Source organism: Chelonoidis abingdonii, chromosome 5, assembly GCF_003597395.2.
Source record: "Chelonoidis abingdonii isolate Lonesome George chromosome 5, CheloAbing_2.0, whole genome shotgun sequence".
Classification (NCBI taxonomy): domain Eukaryota; kingdom Metazoa; phylum Chordata; order Testudines; family Testudinidae; genus Chelonoidis; species Chelonoidis abingdonii.
Window position 1 is genome coordinate 95,853,396 of NC_133773.1, and position 20,670 is coordinate 95,874,065.

The 20,670-nt window shown below is 41.8% G+C and overlaps 1 protein-coding gene across 1 annotated transcript in view; it reads right to left on the reverse strand.

Moving 5' to 3' along the window:
* ATP10D (ATPase phospholipid transporting 10D (putative)) overlaps window positions 1-20,670 on the reverse strand; it is a 36,597-nt gene that overhangs the window by 2,748 nt on the left and 13,179 nt on the right. Inside the window, exons 8-18 of the mRNA XM_032774685.2 lie at window positions 18,690-19,308; window positions 17,374-17,477; window positions 16,686-16,812; window positions 9,373-9,557; window positions 7,341-7,650; window positions 6,007-6,083; window positions 5,346-5,471; window positions 4,601-4,801; window positions 2,333-2,413; window positions 1,968-2,072; window positions 319-506 (exon numbers count right to left, since the gene is read on the reverse strand). Of these exons, the coding sequence (XP_032630576.2) occupies window positions 319-506; window positions 1,968-2,072; window positions 2,333-2,413; window positions 4,601-4,801; window positions 5,346-5,471; window positions 6,007-6,083; window positions 7,341-7,650; window positions 9,373-9,557; window positions 16,686-16,812; window positions 17,374-17,477; window positions 18,690-19,308 (2,123 nt within the window). The remainder of the gene's footprint in view (window positions 1-318; window positions 507-1,967; window positions 2,073-2,332; window positions 2,414-4,600; window positions 4,802-5,345; window positions 5,472-6,006; window positions 6,084-7,340; window positions 7,651-9,372; window positions 9,558-16,685; window positions 16,813-17,373; window positions 17,478-18,689; window positions 19,309-20,670) is intronic.

The following is a 20,670-nucleotide window of genomic DNA, read 5'->3' on the forward strand; positions in this document are numbered from 1 at the left end:
ACTCTGCCATCTTACATAACTTCTCTGGATATCAATTCTGATCTTTGAAAAGTGAGTAATGTAAATTATTGATTTAAACATGAGAAGCAGGATTTAGACCAAGTCATTACAGCAATTTTGTACTTGTTTAAATTTAACTGGAGAAGATCCCAAATAACATTCCCTTGCATACATATGGGCTCATTTATGCCTGCAATACCAGGCTGTGCAATTTTATATGTTCAAAAAGACAAGACTACACCACAGAGATTTATAGCATCGTAACCACAATGAAAACCAGAGCCAGTTAATACTAGTGGTTATAAAACAACAAAGTACCTTGGTAGAAGAGCAACACAAGTAGTAATGATGCAAACCAGATAAAACACTGGGTCTGTCATGTGCTTTTCCATGATCCAATAGGGATTTGATGGTGGATTACAGGTTTTGCAGGCTGCTCCAAAAGTCAGTGCGAAGACAAAGTAAAATAAGATGCTACCTATCATAACAGCCATGTGTATCCAAGTCTATAAATGTGGAAAGGAGGGCAGGGGAAACAAGACAAGAATCAGAGATTCAGGATTAAAATTATTACAAACAGAAAAGTGTATATGTGCAGGTGTGTGTGCATGGACACAGACACACACACAGTCTTGAACTGAAGTAAATCTAAATCAGTTCAGACAGATAGCACTCCCTTGATTTTAGATAAAATGTTCCCAGGGAGAAGGGTTTCTTCCCTCTCCAGTTGACAGGAAACACAGCCATATAATTTAAATTCTCCCCCCATCAACCTTTTATTAAATTTTGTCTATTAAATATACAATTAATGATACCGTGGTAAAAGACTTTTCAATACCAAGTGCTTCAGATGACTGCATTACTCATAAGCATCAGAGAAGGCCTTTACAAACAAGTAGGAACAAAAGCTTCACATGATACCGCTACACAGTTTGATTTAAACACAGAATAACTGTATATTTGTCTCGGATTTCTTTTGTTTTGTTTTGCAATTTAGAGTACATTAGTTACTAAGAAAATAATCTGCTGCTGGTCCAACAGCTTGCTGACAACTCTAAATGCCAAAAGAAGTTCATTTGTGCCATTCAGAGAATGGAGACATTAATATCATCCATAGTTTGCTAAACAAAGGGATTTTTGTGATGCTATCATGCCCTCCATATCCAAGATAAAAAGGCTTGGCTTATACGCACAAATCTTTAAGCCAAAAGACTTTAGAATACAGCTTGACGTTCCATCTACTGTGAAACAACTCAAGAATGAAACTGTTGTTTTTATTTATATTTCTGCACTGAGTAAACAACCACCATCCTGTATCCTCCAACTTTAAATGGGATGATTACATTTTTCTCTGGAATTACAAGAAACAGTCACTGTTTTACCCTTACTTGTTTAAAAAGAAATTAAATTAATCCAATCGAACTGGAATGCTATCTATTGTTGTCTTAGCTTGGGCAGACTTAAACACTCAGATGACAGTTTTATGGCATAAAACAGCTTTTTTTATTCCAGCAGGGAAGACACCTTTGAATTGTTCATCTTGGCTACAAACTGTCTATCAGTTCCCAGTATTCAAAACTAGCATTCCACATTTATTCTTTATAAAAATCAAGCCTTAGGAACTGATAGAGGCAGGGTATCTTGATATCTGTTTTCCCCTTTGCAAAACTAAACTTACAGCACCAAAGCAACAGAAGCTGTTAACAGCAGGATTATTTTGTTATTTATTAACAATAATGGTGGCAGAGCTTGCTTGCCTTACTCATGCGAGTAATCCCATTGGCTCTAATGGGCTAGTTATAGGAGTACTTACTGCTCACATGAGTAAAACGATCAGCATTTCACCCTTAATATATTTATTTGCTTTCATATAGAGAGAGTTCTTCCCTTGTTTGGCTTTAATGAGAGCTGTATACACACACCAGGGGAGGAATATACCCTTTAGAATGGATGAAGAACATTCTTACCAAAGTTTTACTCTCGATCAGGAGGTGCAGTAATATGACGAAGAGCGCTGCTGTGTTTAACGGGTTACCAAAAGAAAAGATGTCTATGTCAGAACCACGATAAGTCTGCAAAGTAAGAGACACGTTAATTGATATATTCTATGCATATTGCCCTAATATTTTGCCATATCACATTTCACTGGGATACAAACAGCTGCAATACGGGATCAATTTACATATGCAAATTCAAAACGGGTCCATTATCATCCTCAATTTTAACAGTGCATGAGAAAGTGCAACCAAAAACCCTTCGTTATGTTAAGAATCACACTAGCAAATTAGAGAACATGACAAGTGTATTAATCCAATTCAAATCCAGTACTTACAAAGTAAGGCACAAAAAAGCAAACCAGACTTTGGTAAAAAGCATCCAGCAAGGTGATCCAGAAAGCTGGAGGTGAATATGCCTAAAGAGGAAACACAGGAGGCACCATTGCCTCAGTGAAAGGAACAAATCAGTAATACATTTCTGACTCTGGGAAAACTAAATTCCTATCGTCACATATAATCAGCTTGTTTGCTCAAGTGCTTGGCAGCTCTACTTACTGCTCTTTAAAATGCTATTTTAAGCCGATACAGACAGTGAGCCCCTCCAGGGCTATCAAACCCCTAACCCAATATCCCACATGAAAGGTCACATGTTAACACTGCACAAAAAGGAGACATTTACTGGTTGTCTACATAGGAAAATTGACTAAAATAGCTCTTGCATAGATTATTTTGGTCAGTTTCCCCATATAGACAAGCCCATAGTGAGATGGTCATGGTAAAAATGAGAGAGCTCATTGTAGGCATGCAACTAATTACCAGAGATTATATGAAGAACAGGATGTGGACCTTGGTCTTGCAGCAGGCTCTCTGCTAGCACATCCCCAGGACCACATGGAGTCCCATTAATCTTGGTGAGATGTTTCTTGGGCATAGGGGGCTGCAATAGCAGATGCTGATGCAGGATCTGGATCATAGTTTGTAAACCCCTGGGGTCAGACACACTGTCATCTTCTGCATTTTGTACAGGGCTGAGCACTGAAAAGATCTGTCTTTTGAAGAACATAAGCTATAGCATGCACAATATAAAAATCAACCGACTAGTGCAATATTGTGATGCAATTATTTTCCAAACATTTCCACCTGTTTTTAACATTGTGCCTTTCACTCAGAATGCCTGCCTCAATGCACTTCATAGCAAGAGATAAAGGGAAATACAATTTAACAATGGCTCCAGAAGAGACAGCAAGGCAAGATGGTAAAACTGGACAAAAATTAGACCAAAGGTTTATTAAAAAGCCATTGTGTAAAGCAGTAATCATTACCCCCATGCTAGGCTGAACAGAGGAGGAAGATTTGGAGGTAACTGGGAAAAGGTGGAGAGAGTCAGCATCTCAGAGGGAGGAAGCCAAGATATGGGGCCAAATCTTGAAGTTCTTCCAGAGATGTATTTAGCCAAATCTCTGACATGAAAGCCACAGACCCACAGCTATGGCCTGCATATGGAGGCTTCACAAGCATCTCATTTTGCAAACTTTATTACTCTATAAATCAAATGATGCAAAATATGAAAAGTGAAACTGAATAAGTTTTGGGAGGTAGATACACCTCCCCATACAATGCCAAACTTATATTTATTAAACTCCCTGCCCAGCTCACCTCACCACCTTTTTTCCCCTTCTAAGGAAGCACTGGGCTACAGCAAGGATCTTCTGCTGATGTTAGGTCATCAGCAGGCTGCATGCTGGAGCATCTTTTAGACTAGGAGCCATTAATCTGGTGATGTCGGCTGTTGAGAGGCCTAAGATGGTCACGAAATGGTGAGTTTTAGGCTAAGAGTATGCTGAATGCCCCTCTAAGCCTGCTATTGCTATGTATCAGCAAAAGTCACTAGAAAATGGTACTTTACTTCCCTCAACATTCATACGAGTAAAAACTTTGCTACAACTCATGCTGAGCAAAGCAGAAATCAGGGAAAGGCTGAATGAGTTGCCTTGTTTTAACTTTAAAACAATCTTTTTTGATTTGCTGATTTTAAACACGTCATTAAAGTTTTCCTGCTTCATTACAGGCAGACATGAAGTATCCAGAAGGGAGCTGCAAGACGGAGGAAGCAGTGAAGTCCAGGACAGCAGGCATCAGGAGGAAAGGAACCCAGAATGATGGGATTTAGCTGAAGATGGTCCCACAAGGTGGAGTAAATTCTACTCTGTTCAGGTTCTTGCACTGTGCTCATCACTGTGGTAGCTGAGCCCTTCAATGACACTGAAGTACAGGTACCTTAGTTTCTAGAGATCTTGTGGACAGCTGTGTCTCAACCATTGTAAACTGGGCATTAGCCAATACAGAACATACTGGTAACAGACTATTCATCTAGCTCACAGCCTCAGCCACAGAAGCTCCCCTCTCTCCTCCCTCCTACCCACTCCTCAAGGCAGCAAGAGGCCTAACGACCTCTGAAAAACAGCTTTTAGTTGCATGTCCCCTCCAGATGGTTTAAGATAGGAAAGGCGTTTCAACTGATGAGGAGCATGTAGCAAAGAAAAAAAGCTGAAATCAATTTTGAGAGTCTCAATCTGCCTCAGGCCAACAATTCTTTAACATACCTGAGACTTCTGACCAGTCACATAAAGCTCAGGTAGCTGCATGAGGATCTCTGCAGAGATATCTTTGTCCAGAATGCCATAAATGATGGGCGGCACCGAAGTGAAGAGGAGGTTGAAGAAAATCAAAACCCAATAGTCGGTCATGGATGTTCCCGAAAACCCACAAAAGAACTGGTACCAGAATAGGAGGTTTACATAGGCCTAACAATTCAAAGACAAAAGAACAAACCAAAGTCCACAGCTGAGCATTATGCAAGCTCAGGAAAAAGAGAACAGATCTTATCTCTGTATTGTTACAGGTGGTCCGCAGGAAATGAAATATACACTTGCTTTCCAAACATGCCCTGACACTGCACTTAAAATATAATTTTACCGGTAAATGTCTTAATATTTCAAAATCCATTGTCCAAATGCGTAACTCATTCAAATATTCCCCTTGTCACTACCTCCCAGTAATGACTACAGATAGCTTTTTAAATAAAACAGATAAAGCTTAAGTGATTTTAAATGAATCTGGAGCAGTGAGCTCAATCCAAGGCAGATGGACAGGCTCAGCCCTCTGCCAAAGGAGCTTGAAACTTGAGTTTCTTAAAGCTTGCCCTTTATTTCTGACAATTATGCATGTAGTCTACTGTCTCCACCTTCAACAGCCACAAGGAAAACCCAGCAAGAATAGGTAACCAAATCACACCCTCTCACACTCACAAACTAAGAACCTTTTCCCGGATACTCTGTAGCTACATACCACATTCTTGTAGAAAAAATAAAGGATCATGTTGGCCAGCCTGGTGTAACACCAGTGTCCATGGACAAGCAGCAGCTTGCTGAGGTGTCTGAACTGCGAAATTGCAAAGTCACTTGCCATCACAGCCTGCAACACACACAAAGAAAGAGTTGTGACACCCGAACAGTTAAAATACCAGACGTGATGTGCATCAAATGCAGACAAATGAGTGGGGCATTTATATTACATTGCTACTATTTATTGTTCATACGGACTAAGGCAGCACCCAGTGCTCTGTTCATATCAGAGCCCCTACATGCTGGAGGCTGCACAAACACAACCCTGACTAACATCTCAGATGCAGGAGGCTAATCTCTGCCTTCATGTACATCCATGCCAACTTCATGTGGACTCCATGTGTTGGCTAGGAACAACAGGGAGAGTTTGAGGAACAGGGTGCTCAGTAACGAGCAACAGGCTCCCTTTCCAAGAGCACAAGACCCTGCAGCGCTCAGCCTCTGATTGCTCCTGGAAAAGCACTCAGGCTTGGGAGTGAGCTCAGAACACAAGCTAGTCCCTTCTGTGGCAATGTATTGTGTTGCCTCTAAACTTCAAAGCTGAACCCTGATTATATTTCAGTCTGAGTTTGGTTTGATTTGCAGCTGTTTTCTGTCTCCACTACCTGCATGCCTTCTTGGCCTGAGAGTCCCACTCCAGTATCAGCCACCTGGATCATACTGACATCATTGGCACCATCACCTTCCAGGGAGGGCGGGGGAGAGGGAGGGAGAGAAAGAAGATGATAATCTTAGTTGGAACACAACATGGAGGTAGGTTTGCTGGCTAATATAGTCTACATAGGGATGGCGAGAGGAGACAAAGCTATCATCAGAACACTGCCCAGAATACTAAGAATTATTGTTCTAATCAACACTGTAAACTATGGAATACCCCATGAATAGAAAGCTAGTAACGGAAAGCAGTGGATTTTACAGGAAAATAGTGCCCAATGGATGTTTGCGGTTACATTTTTCAGAAACTTGCTGATACCTTGGGACAGCAGAACTGGGATCTTTGTTAACTCTAGCTCTAGGTGAAAGAGACTGGACCATTTCCTGTCTCCCTCACACAGGGGATATTTGTGATAGAGAATGGGAGAAAAACTCCCTGCGTACATTCCTTAAAAAAACCGAACTGATAAAGTACCAGAGAAAGCATCAGTATTACTAAAAGCAGCAGAGAATCCTGTGGCACCTTATAGACTAAACAGATTGTTTTTGATCATGAGCTTTCGTGGGTGAATACCCACTTCGTCAGATGAATGTAGTGGAAATTTCCAGGGGCAGGTATGTATATGCCAGCAAGCAAGCTAAAGATACAACGTTAGTTCAATCAGGGAGGATGAGGCCTGTTCTAGCAGTTGAGGTGTGAAAGCCAAGGGAGGAGAAACTGGTTCTGTAGTTGGCAAGCCATTACACCATTGACAGTGAATGGCTTGCCAACTACAGAACCAGTTCTCCTCCCTTGGTTTCACATCTCAACTGCTAGAACAGGCCTCATCCTCCCTGATTGAACTAACGTTGTTCTTAGCTTACTTGCTGGATATACATACCTGCCCCTGGAAATTTCCACTACATTCATCTGACGAAGTGGGTATTCACCCACGAGAGCTCATGATCCAAAACGTCTGTTAGTCTATAAGGTGCCACAGGATTCTCTGCTGCTTTTACAGATTCAGACTAACACGGCTACCCCTCTGATACTGGACATCAGTATTACTGTTATTGCAAGCCTAGGAAGAAGGGCTTCCAGTAACTAATTTAAAGGGCCAAATTCCGTGGCAGTATTGACTCAGTGGAGTTACACCAGTTTATGCTAGAAGTGAATTTGGCCCTAGGTAGTTCATCTCTTTCATGGGTAAAACGTATAAGAGACAGCAACAAAAATATTAAAAGTAGCTCCTCTTTTTTCTAGGGAGCAGAAATAACCGAGCGCGCAGCTGGGGCGGAGACTCACCTACGGCTAGTGTCATCACTTTCAACCTGTTTCGCACCAGTCTGACCACTTCACTTTTCTGCAGGGGCGTTGCTCTGCAGCAGACCACAGCCCGGCACCTCTCCGTGAGTTCCAGGAAGATACCTTGCAGGCTCTCGTGCAGGGCATATTCTAAAGTCTTTCCATCAATAACCAGGCTGGCACTGAACTCTGGAGCTTGGGTGGAGGGAGCTGGAAAGACGCTCGCAAGTTTGGAGTTGTGATTTTTTTGGGCATACATACTTTTTTGGATGTCTTCTAAAATAGTGTTCATCAACAATGCACAGGCGTCCTTGTGTAAGGCAAAGAGAAAGGACGTTACATCAGCCTATCTTCTACCCTGACCTCAACTGGTTCTCCAGCACAATTGTTTTTTAAAATTACAGTTGGACAGAGTTTGCTGTCTGCAGAGAAGGCCAGTTCAACCTTGTTTAAGCAGATTGGTGTGGATTTTGCACTACTAACTGGGAAAATAGTTACTGGACTATTACGTGGGTAATGACCATTAAGAACTCTATGATATAAATCAGGCTTAGTTATGAGTCTTTTGCTCTCTTGATTTGTTTAGTTTGCAATGGAAACCCAGGGATACCTTTTAAATCCAGGTTAAAGGTGACCTGCAAAGCCTTCCAAAAAATTGGCCTTGTACCATTTTTTTTCCCCTTTATAATCTATCAAAAGGCCCAAAAGATTTTTGTTAAAAAAGTTTGTCTCTGCTTCTAATTTTACCTAGACACATTAACAATGTTATGTTTTGCTGGAGGACCTCAGAGCCTGTTTATTGTTACAGCTAACACCCTAACCAAACAAGCCAAGCACCGCATCACTAAGGCACCATTTATCCAAATTGTTAAGCAATTGTGGAAGGCAGATGGCTGTGAACAAAAATAAATATCCAACAATTTTTTTTATAGAATGACTTAAAAATCCCTTCCTTTTTCAATCTGTTGTTGCACTAATTATCCAGAGAATCTCCCAAAGAAGGAATGACCTGAGTTTCTAAGGTATAGTACAAGCAAAACACACATACACACACACACCCTCTTTCACACATTCTTTAAAAAATCATAAAGAACAAAATGTTATCACATGCCCAGTCCTCCTCACACACATGTATTGAGCAAACAGCAGTGTAGTGAGAAAAAAAAGACGTGGGTAAACCAAACTAAACTAAACTTTCACTAAACTCCTTATTTCCCCAAGGAGAAGTAGGTAAACTCTGTGTGCCCATGTTCACCCTCAACTACATAACCATTTTTGCAGGTCACTTAATCTGGATAATAGTTAGCCATTTTTTCTTTAAAATCTTAAATAGCTCACAAAACAGAGAGACAAAATGCAGTTAGTTATAAACATCCAGCAGATGTCACAATTATCAAGCAAGACTGAGTTTGCCTCCCACAACAGTTGCAAATTTGAACACTGTTTTATTTACCAGATGACTGAACTATTTTCAAAAGGAGAAGGAAAAAAAGATTTTGCTCCATTCAAAAATGCAAGCAGATTAATGCTCTGGATCTCTGTCTGTAATACCACTTTAATAAGATAATTCCTTGTGTATTAATGCTAATCAAGCAGGGCTGAGGGAAAATATGACACAGAGTAGCAAAAAATTAAATTTAACACAATTTCCATATCAATAATTCTTCGACCAGTGACTATATTCCCAGTATACTTCAAGGTCTAGCTTTCTGCAAACATTAACAAACGTACATTGTATCAATATCTTTTCCTAATACAAAGAGAAGTGAGACACTGCAGTCGATTTAAATAATTAACAAGCATTTAGGGGTTGTATTTAGAAACAGGTTTCTGTAAAATAAATGTAAAATATACTTTATGCACAGGGTGGGGGGAAAAAGACCCAGTTTTTCAATATATAAAGGACATCTTAGAAAACGTGATTTTTTTAAAAAAAATTTTAAACAGCGCTTCTAGTATAGCCTGACCATCATTTCTGGCAAAAAAAATTGCTTGTGGGATGACAGGGAGGGCAATCTCATTTTCCACTCACTTTACTTAGAGATTTGAGAGTGAAGATTTTGTCATCTTGTTCCAGTAACTTGCAAGCATATGCGATATTGACAGCAGTCTCTTGTTTATCTCCTGTCAGCATCCAAATTTTGATTCCAGCTTTTCGCAGTGCCTCTATAGTGTCTGGAACACCCTCCTGCAGGCGATCCTCAATCCCAGTGGCACCTGCGAGAAAAAGCATGTGGATTAAAGCAAAAATTAAAAAGACAAAACAAATAAACATGGAAAATTCTAATTAGTCATTAAGTCATAGAAATTTAGGGCTGGAAGGAATCTGAAATTTCATTTAGTCTAGTTCCCCTTGCTGAGGCAGCACCAAATATACTTAAACCATCCCTGACAGGTGTTTGTCTAACCTGTCCTTAAACTCCAGTCATGGGGATTCCACAGCCTTCCTTGGAAACCTATGCCAGCGCTTAACTAGCCTTATAATTAGAAAGGTTTTCCTAACATCTAACCGAAACCTCCCTTGCTGCAGACTAAGCTAATTACTTCCTGTCCTACCTTCAATGGACAGGAAGAACAACTGATCACCAACCTCTTTCAACACCCCTTAATTGATCTGAAGATGATTATCATGTCCCCCTTTAGTCTCCTTTTCTTAAGGCTAAAATCACCTAGTTTTTTTACTCTTTCCTCACAGGTCAGGTTTTCTAAACCTTTTATCATTTTTGTTGCTCTCCAATTTGTCCACATCTTTCCTAAGGTGTGGGACCCAGAACTGGACATAGTACTCCAGCTGGGGCCTTACCCAGTACCGAGTACAGCAGGACAATTACCTCTCACGTCTTACATACAACACTCCTGGGAATACACCCCAGAATATCATCAGCCTTTTCACAACTGTTTCACACCTTTGGCTCATATTCAATTCGTGACCCACTATAAAACCTAGATCTTTCTTCTCCGGTACTACTGCCTAGCCGGTTAGTCCCCATTTTGTAGTTGTGTATTTGAATCTGCTTTCAATTTATCAAGGTAGTTTTGAATTCTAATCCCGTCCTTCGCAGTGCTAGCAACCCCTCCAAACTTGGTGTCATCCACAAATGTTATAAGCATACTCTCCACTCCATTATCCAAGTCATTAATGAAAATATTGAATGGTACTGGAATTGGAAGAGGTTCAGAGAAGGGCAACAAAAATGATTAGGGGTATAGAACGGCTTCCGTATGAAGAGAGATTAATAAGACTGGGACTTTTCAGCTTGGAAGATACAACCTCTAAGGTTCCTACAAAACCTCACTAGATACAACCTCTAAGGTTCCTACAAAACCATTGATACTTAGTCTGAGAGCTAAATTCCCTGTAAGCTGCGCGGCTGGACAGCAGCCTATTTAGCGCTGCGCAGGCGCTTGGAGAACCTGCCCAGGGACCTGCCATGGCTGGGGGAGGGGCAACCCTCCCCTAACCTAGTCCAGCCCCCAACCTGCTGCAGAAGGAGCGCCCCTCCTCCAGCCCCAACTCAGCTTGAGGCTGGATCCAGCCCCAGGTGCAGCTGAGGTGGAGTGGCCCAGCCCCACCCATGGCGGGTGGGGGTGAGAGGGACGGCAGCCCTGGCTTGGACCCAGATATAGCCGGGGGGCCCCTTCCCAGCTCAACCTGCTGGGGTAAAGGGGCACCTACCCTGTAGCCCCAACTCCAGAGCTCTCTCCCCGCTGTAGTCCCGAAGCCCCCATCTGTACCCCAAACCCATCATCCCCAGCCCCACCCCAGAGCCTGTACTCCCAACCAGAGCCCTCATCCCCTGCACCCAACCCTCTGGCCCAGCCCTGAGCCTCCTCCTACATTCCGAACCCCTCAGCCCCACTCTCACCACATGAATTTTGTTATGTGCACCAATGTGAAGGTGAAGTACCATATGGTGAATTTCTTCAGGTGCTGCCAACTTAAACTTATCTAAATATTCCTTAACCTGTTCTTTCCTTATCCTGGCTTGCACTCCTTCCCCCTTGTTGTGAATATTGTGTTAAGTACGTGGACACAATTAACTTTTTAGTGACGACTAAAGCAAAATTGGCATTAAATACCTAAGCCTTCTGCTTGCTCTTGTTCCTAATGTATTTATAGACCTCTTTTCTCAGTGTTTATGTCCCTCTCCAATCATAACTTATTTCAAGCCTTAGCCTTTCTGACTTTGTCCCCACATGCTCATGCTACTCTTTTGTACTGATCCTTAGCAATTTGTCCATGTTTCCACTCGCTGCAGGATTTCTTTTTTAATTCAGGTCATTAACGAGGTCCTGATGCAGCCACATTGGCCTCGTACTAGTCTTCCTATCTATCCTTTGCATTAGGATAGTCTTCTGCTGCACTCTAAATATTAACTTTTACAAACTGCCAGCTCTCTGGAGCTACTTTTTCCCTTAGATTTTCTACCTATAGGACCTTCCTACTAGTTCTCTTAGTTTGTTAAAGCCTGATTTGTTAATTTTACTGTCCCTGTTCTGTTGCTCTCACACCTTCTTTCCTGATTCCTTTCAACCAAATTGCCTTCAACTTTCAGATTCAAATCCAATTTCTCCCTGTTAGTTAGAATCAAGCTTAAAATATCTGCCCTCCTGGTTAGTTCTTCCACCTTCTGAAACAAAAAATTGTCCCAACACATTCCAAGAACTTATTGGACATTTTGCATTTTGCCGTATTATTTTATTATTTCTCCTGCAGATGTCTGGGTAATTAATACCCCCACTAATACCAGTCCTGTGTTTTGGTTATTTCTGTTATTCCAGAAATAGCTCATTCATCACCTTCTCCTGATTTGGTGATCTATAGCAAACCCTCACTGTGACATCACCCCTGTTTCCTTCCCCCTTTTATCCTCACCTAGAGGCTGTCAACTCTTCTGGAGCTCAGAACAAATGTATACATTCTTAAAGTACAATGAAACATCTCCTCCCCTTTTCCCCCCTCTTGTTCTTCCTGAACAAACTATACCCCTCTATAGCAATATTCCAAACCTGTGTAATTCCAATTGTCATAATCGAGTTTATGTACTTCCAGTTCTTCCTGTTTCTTGCCCAAACTGCTTGTACTTGTGTATAGACATCTAAGATGCTGAACAGATTCTCCCACTGTTTTTCCTCGTTGCTCCTACGAACTTATCATAAAATTTTCCATTCTCTCTCCCTGCAACTTTCAGCCCTCTGTCCATCGATAAGCCTTGCAAGACTGAGAGCTTTCATGTGGCATTTTAGTACAATATGGCCAGATTTCAAGTTGAAAGATTGTCTAGGATTTTAGCACAATGCTACTAACACACAGTCTTAACAACAGACAGAACCATGTCAGGGGACAACTCACAAGGCAGTGTATCTGAACAGCTCTGAAACACACTCATGTCCCTGAATTAGCAAGGCTCAGGGACACATTTTATGTCCTGTTCACACTACAAAATAGAACTGTGTTGTAACCCGCAGATATGGTTTGACTTGCAGGATATCTGGGGTATAAGAGAGTCCCACAATGGGAACTCAGTTGTAAAACTAAGCGAAGACTCCCCACATGCCAGAGGACAGCAGCTGGTTGGGTAGAACCATAATTTACTAGCTTTCTCTCCCAGGGCTGGTGCAAGGATGTTTCGTGCCCTAGGCGAAACTTCCACCTTGCACCCTCCCCTGTTCCCAAGCCCCCGTCTGAGCCCCCCCACCACGGCAGCTCCCCCCCTCCGTCTTGAGGTGGCCCCTTGTGGCAGCTCCCCACCCTGAGGCACCCCCCAAGTGGCAGCTCCCCACCCCCCACCCTGAGGCACCCCCCCACACTCCAGTTCACCCCTGTTCTGCCTCCACCCAGAGCATGCTGTCGCTGCTTCACTTCTCCCGCCTCCCAGGCTTGTGGTGCCAATCAGTTTAGGTGCCGCAAGCCTGGGAAGTGGGAGAAGTGAAGCAGCCATGGCATGCTCGGGGAGGAGGCGGTGCAAGGGTGAGCTGGGGCGGGATGTTCCCCTGCGTGCTGCCCCCCCCTTTACTTGCTGCAGGTGGCTCTCCCCGTGCTCCCCTGCCCCAGCTCCCTCTGCCTAAATGCCGGCAGCGACGGGGGCGGCCGAAGATCCGGCCACTGTGGTTGCTACCGAAGAAAATGCCATCCCCCAAATCCTAGCGTCCTAGGCTATCGCCTAGGTTGCCTAAATGGTTGCACTGGCCCTGTGCACTCCACAATGACAGGGCAAACCCATCTGTGACTGGATGGTTGAAAGAAAAAGAAAAAGCATTCACTGTACGGACTTGTCTTTCCTTCCTAGTGCCCAGTTCTGATAAACAATGAACTGCAATGCAGCGGAGGACTGCGATAGGGTAATGGGGACATGGGCCCTATGGTCAGATAAACTCTTGCTACTGCTGTTTCATCAAGCAGCTGCCACATAGCTGATTGGCCAGTGGCCAACCACGCACTAGGAGACAAATACCTTCAAGACCCCTGCTCTTTCAGTGCCTGGAAGTCATTTCACTCAGACTCAACTTGCAGGTGAGAGGAACAAAAGATTATCTTCAGGGTTGGGAGAGTACATTGTCTTAATACAGCCCTGCTGCAATATTTGGTTTCTTCTCCATCTAATCCAGGGCAGATCAGAAGTATATACTGCTGGGACCCAGCTTTGTGCACAGTGCAGCACCATAAAGAAACAAACACTCCCTATGGCACAGAAAGAATATTCTTACTGGAAACTACATTTTATTTCAATAGAGATTTTAATAAAGTGATTTAATTTTGTAACTGTTGGTCCCCACCACCTGGTACACCAAAGGACTGGGACTCCCTGTACATCAGCATGGACTCCACCCTTCTCTATGGCATCTCTTCAACAGGGACTATGGACCATCCCAAGTCTCTGTTTGTGACCTTGATAGTAACTAGATTGACTCCACCTGTTTGCTCTTCATCCTCTAATGTTACTTCTACACTGCACACTACTTGCAGTGGTGAGTCTATCTGGAGCGTAGCTACATGCTGCAGCGAAAAGCAGGCTGCATCCACACTGCAGTGTGTAGCTAGCCATGTCAGTGAAAGGCTCTCACAGGGAAGGAGGCAGCAGGGAAAGGCTCCTGAAGCGGAGAGCTGTCAGCGCCCATGTCCACTCATCACTGGGCACCCCTTTGTGGCCAGGCATGGCATTGCAGCTCTCAGCAGGGGGCACTAGTATGGTGAAAGCCACTGCAGCACTGTTGTGGTTTCTCTCAATAACTTGGCCCTCCAACTGGGTCACAGTCTTTAGCCCATCCCTTCTGGTGTCACAGTTGTTCCAAACAACAGTCCAAACCTTCTGCCCTCTCTGGGGCTATTCCTCAGCCTCTTCCTTGTTTGATCAGGATCTTTCCCAGGCCTCCATGCTTGGAGAGCTCTCTCTCCTTATTGACTCAGGGCCCTGCAGGAATCTTCTTGCTTCCTGGACTCTCTATAGAACAGAGGTCTGAAACTGTGGGGTGCACCCCCACCCCGATTAAGTGAGCAAAAATCTACATCTTCAACAAAGAAACAGCTTGAGGTTCCTGTCCACACAGACTTTCTATCTCCTGCACCTCAGCTGAAGATGATTACTCTGCAAGAGAAGACAGCGAAAGCCCCAAATCATCTCTCCCTTACTCTCTACACATGGCACTATTGACACCTGAGGAACAAAGGAAGCAGCGCTAAGACAAGTGGGAGAGATTTTGACTGAGAGAGGCTCAGCCAGTAAGACTGCTGGAACGTGTGGTGAGAGAGGCTTTTGCTTTGTCTTCACTTAGCTTAGGGGTTAGTTGCATTTTACCTTTTATTTCCTTGTTGCCATTTCTGAGTTGTATGCCTCATTAGTTGTAGTCACTTAAAAGCTTTCTCTGTGTAGTTAATACATTTGTTTTATCTAAACCAGTGTGTTTGGACTGAAGTGTTTGGGACGTGCCATTTGAGATAATAAGATTTGCGCATATCATTTTCTATTAATAAAGTGACAGACTTTGTATGAGATTGTGTTGTCCAGACCGGGGTGGGCAGTACAAAATGCACATTTCTGAGGTAAATTACAGAACTGGGAGTTTGCTGGTGTTGCCCTGCAGTGTAATTGATAAGTGGCTGGCTAGAACACTCATACAGTATAACTGGGAGTGATTTACATGCTGGAGGCTGTGTGTGAGCAGACCAACAAAGCACTATAAAAGACACCCTAGGCTGGAGAATTGAAGCGATGAAGCTGTTTGTACCCTAGGTAATGTCACACCCTCGCTTCTCCCCTATTACATCCTGGCTCCTCCCTTCCCTGACACCCAGGAGAGCTAGGAGTAGGGTGATCAGACAACAAGTGTGAAAAAAATCAGGACAGGGGTAATAGAAGCCTATATAAGAAAGACTAAAAAATCGAGACGGTCCCTAAAAAATCCAGACATCTGGTCACCCTAGCTAGGCAGGAGCATTCCCTTGTTTTGTCTAGTACCAAGGACTGCTACTGTGCCTGTCCCATGCACGGGACACAAGGGATTATGAGAAGGCTCCCTGCACTCTCATCACTGCTGCACAATCTGACCCTTACTCTACAAAAAGCAAAGCAACTACCACTTGGAAAAATATAAAGTCACATAGCATAAAGGTGGACACAGCTACCATCTTTACATGGTAGTAGCATATCATTAAAAAAAAAGTCAACAGAAAAAGTCTCTCTTCTGCTTCTAGCCAGGGCTGTTTTTTCCCCCATGGCCACAATCTAGTCTTTGACCTTTTTTCAAAGATCATCTCATGAGCAATTGTCCACAGCCACTACCCCAACACACAAACCGACTGCCATCCTGCAGGCATGAGGAGGCCTGTCCCACCTTCCCTGCTCAGTCTGGCTGCATCTACACTGAAAATTTTCTCCAGTTCTTCCATAGCTAAAAAGTGAACTAGCCCAGGAGGAGTGTTAGTGTAGAGCCGTGGCTGACGTTTTACCACCAAATGGTCTAGGGACACTAACTGCACCATGCTACACCAGCAATGTACTTCAGCATGAGTCTGTGACACGCTACAATCTCCTAACAGGCTTGCAATATCATTGGCAATGCCCAGATGCTCTGCTGTACGCAGAGGTAGAGAGACTTCATCTGGGCTTCATTCAAAACCCATTACAGACAGTGGAAAGACTTCAGCTGTCTTCAATGGGATTTGTATCAGGTCCTGTATTTGCAAACTTATTGAAATTTAACAACAAACCATAAATCCTAAGTCTGCAGAAAGCCACTTTAAAAACAAATTCAGCTTTGCACAGTGCCTTACAAAATGAATCCATTTATTCAAGCAGATTTTCACTGCAGCACAGTTTCCAGCAAGCGATAATGTTTTCTACCTACCAAGGAGTGTTAACTTAGTCTCAAGCTTCATAGTAGATTCAAGCAGCAGCTCTTCCTTATTGTCAATACTGGTTTCTGCTAAAAAATGACTATTTAACCACTCAGCATATTCTGCATCACTCATCACCTGTGGAGGAAGAGCAGGAAAAACACAAAGATCAAAGCCTCAGCTCTACTCAGTGCTTGACCTATACAACCTCTGAGGTTTTAGTTTACAGAGAGGTTTGGGCAAATTTCTTTCCCTTTCAGTAATGCTGAGCTATATTTTGAATTTCTGGGCAGCTCTGAATCCAAGATGAAACTCAGCTAAAATGTCAAAATGACATTTTGCATTCAAACCACGCAACACTGTCAGCTTTATATGGTTTGAAAGTGAAGCTGGCCCAGGCTCACATCCCACATCTTATTCAGAAAACTGGGTTAACTATTTGTTAATCACAATTTTATTAATAAAGTTGTAGATATTAAGCCATTTTACATCCTCCACTGCCACCAGCTATGACAGTTAAAGGTGAAGTTATGCAGTAACTTTAAGCTTTCTTTGATCACACAAAATTAAATAAAAGTCTAGTGCTGACATGCAAGCATTTGTTTAGAAGTAGTGATGTATGTCTTAGAGCTACAACACCTCACGTTCCAGAGAAAGTATGTCACTTCATGAACTACCATAAATCTCTTCACAAGTTACCTTTTTAGCTATACACAATGTGCGCAGTCCTCTTCTGGCATAATCATCTAAGTGTTTCTGAGTTCTCTCCTTAATTTTCTTTTGTTCCATTTCTGATTTATCATCTGAAATTTTTTAAAAAAGGGAAGTAAAATAATGCACTGTTGACATTTACTTACTGACATTTACCACTGATCCATATAGTTAAGACGACATGTTTTCTTGCCCTCAATTACCTTCAGTAAAAAGCAGTTGATGTTTTCCATTCCATGTAAATTAATCATTATAGTGCAACAGCAAACAAGAAATTTTACTACAGAAGTTAATGTTTCCTGTTGCAGAGTCCAAAAGTGTCTGCCACATAAATAAACAGGCACAAGTAAAAGGTGCCACGAACTCTACAGACACATTTCATATATCAGGTGACAACATCTAATATTAGGTTTTTCCTCCAGCTAATAATAGCCCACTTTAATTGATTTGTCTCGTTAAGAATTGGTATGGCAACCCCCATCTTTTCATGTTCTCTGTATATATCTTCCTACTGTATTTTCCACTCCATGCATCTGATGAAGTGGGCTTTAGCCCATGAAAGCTTATGTCCAAATAAATTTGTTAGTCTCTAAGCTGCCACAAGTACGCCTCCTTCTTTTAACATCTAATACACCTCTACCACCTCGATATAACGCTGTCCCTGGGAGCCAAAAAATCTTACCGCGTTATAGGTGAAACCATGTTATATTGAACTTGCTTCGATCCACCGGAGTGCACAGCCCTGCCTCCCCGGAGCACTGCTTTACCGTGTTATATCCAAATGTGTGTTATATCGGGTGGTGTTATATTGAGGTAGCGGTGTATTAGAAGTTCTATCTGAGAACTCAGAACTATTGACATAAATAAAGAGTGGACACTGTCTAACTCCAATATAGTGTATTTTATATGTTCATTAATAAGGTGTGTTACTATCATAATAGGGGGTCTGAATTCAGCACAATACTTGAGGAGGTGCTTTAAGCACAGGAATAGCCCCATTGTCTTCAATGGGTGTACATATGTGCTTAAAGTTCAGCGGTGTCTATGTATTTTGCTGAATTGAGGTTTTGAACCCCAATTTTCCTATCTTTCTTGGGTGTCTGTAAAGCACCTGTCACAGTGGTACCTAAGGAATAAATAACTAGATATTTCTGTGGGAGCACAGGAACCAGGGAGCTGTTGACTATGGTAGGTCTGTTTAGTTATTTACCTTCTTTTATGTGTCATTCCAAAAAAGATTTATTCAATTAATTTCTTGTGAGATACTAAGATGAAACCAAGAGCTGACAAAGTTCTGTACATACCGGAAGCTCCAGTCCACAACAAATCCATAATGACCGAGTCTGCACCTTTCGTGTACACCACCACTTGGTTGGAGAGCGGATGTCTAACTACTACTGACATTCTTTTTCGTACTGAGTCAAAAGGCAAAATGTGCAAAAGCTGAAATGTCAAAGATCCCAAAGCAGCCAGGTCTACAGTAACTTGATCAGGAGTCCTAGACTGTAAAGTGCATTTGTAAGCCTTGGCAGCATGAACTAGTGCAGCTTCATCAGGGCTCTCAGCCTCATAACACAGCTTAGCTATAGATTGTTCAAGAGATGATCCAGCATCAGAGTGCTCACTGCTTGCAGCTACGTCCACTCTATCTAATGGTCCAAGTGGAGGTATTTTGGTGCATTGTGGGCTATCAGTAGCCTGAGCTTCATTAACTGTTTGGGCCACCCCTTCCATAGCAGGTGAAGCCAGCTTCACTCTGAAAATAGATAGTTTGCTCCCAAAAGTACTAGGGCTCTCAGAGGAGGATTCTTTTGCACTTGGAGCTGGTGATGAACTCAGCCTTCGGACTGACAACCTCTGGAACATCTGTTTGATTTCCTCAAGGGATTTAATAGGCATTCTACCTAGTGAAGATAGTCTCATCTGCAACAGAATTAACAATAAATAAATAAATAAATAAATAAAAATCAGCGAAAACATTTATATCTGTGCTGATACATTTTATTTCAGCAAGGATATTTTTCTTTATATATTGCTTATTTAAACTTCAATGTTGATGTTTTGGACTTAAATTTGTATTTGTATATATATTACCATATAATTCTATTAAATAAATTCAATCAAACCCATAGGTAATTAGATTCCAAGCATATCAACTGTAAACACTTCAGATTTGTAAAATTACACTCATTCCAAGTCTGATTAATGACTGTGGTTCATTTCTAGAATTTGGACCAATAATGAAACAAATAGCATGACTTACTTTCTAACTTTTTTTAATTTCACAGCAAATGGACTTAAAGTTTTATTCTGTTTATTCTAAATAAATCAGATGCATACAAGGATTAAACCTGCCCCACAAAAAGGGTGATAATCACCTAAAAATAACTTTTAGAAATAAAATCCTTTTCTTATTATTTGGACTTACACAGAAAAAAAACAATTCAGAATGCTTGGTTTAGTATATTGGACACTGATCAGAACAGTACTGCAGTTCATAGCTTACATCTACTGCAAACAGCTAATGTCTTGTGGTTATAAAGCACTTGGAAGAAGAAAAACACTACAAAGAGCTATGGAATATATTTTACTATTTAAAATGTTTAGCATATTTTCCATCTGTGAATTAGGTTAGCATGACTGGATAGGAGTTTTTTTGTACTATTGCTTAGGGGAAATAAGCTATTTTTTCCATCAACCACTTTTTGAATGCAGCAGCAAAGCCAGATTTACAAATATGACATTATAAAGATCTGCATCCCATTATAGGTCTGAAACCCTCCAATTTAGCAAGAGGAACAAGTTTTCAATTAAGTGACATTTACTTACAGTAATCACATGCTTTCTGTGGGAAGTTCAACCCTAACCTTTTCTAAAAAAAGGTTACTCAGAGGATAAATTGGATTACATTTTTTTTTTAAAAAACAACGAGTTCCAGTTACTAACAAAGTGATAATTTATTACTGAAAAGAGGAAGATCACTACTCATAAAACAGCTGTTGTGCCTTAGCAATGCATCCAAACTGCCATATGTAGGTATGTTTTAATTATTATTATTATTACAGTATAAAACTGAAAAGTAGGCTCTCCCTAGCTTTGTAGTAATGCCAGGAGGCAGCTTCAGTTTGCTATATACCACATTTTTCATACTGGATGGGGCATTACAAATCAGGCATTTTATTGGTGAATAGAACATAGTAAAAATGGCAAATCCAATTTAATCTTAGAGTTCCTCTTGTAAAAGCTAAGTATAAAGTAGGGCTGTCAAGTGATTAAAAAAATTAA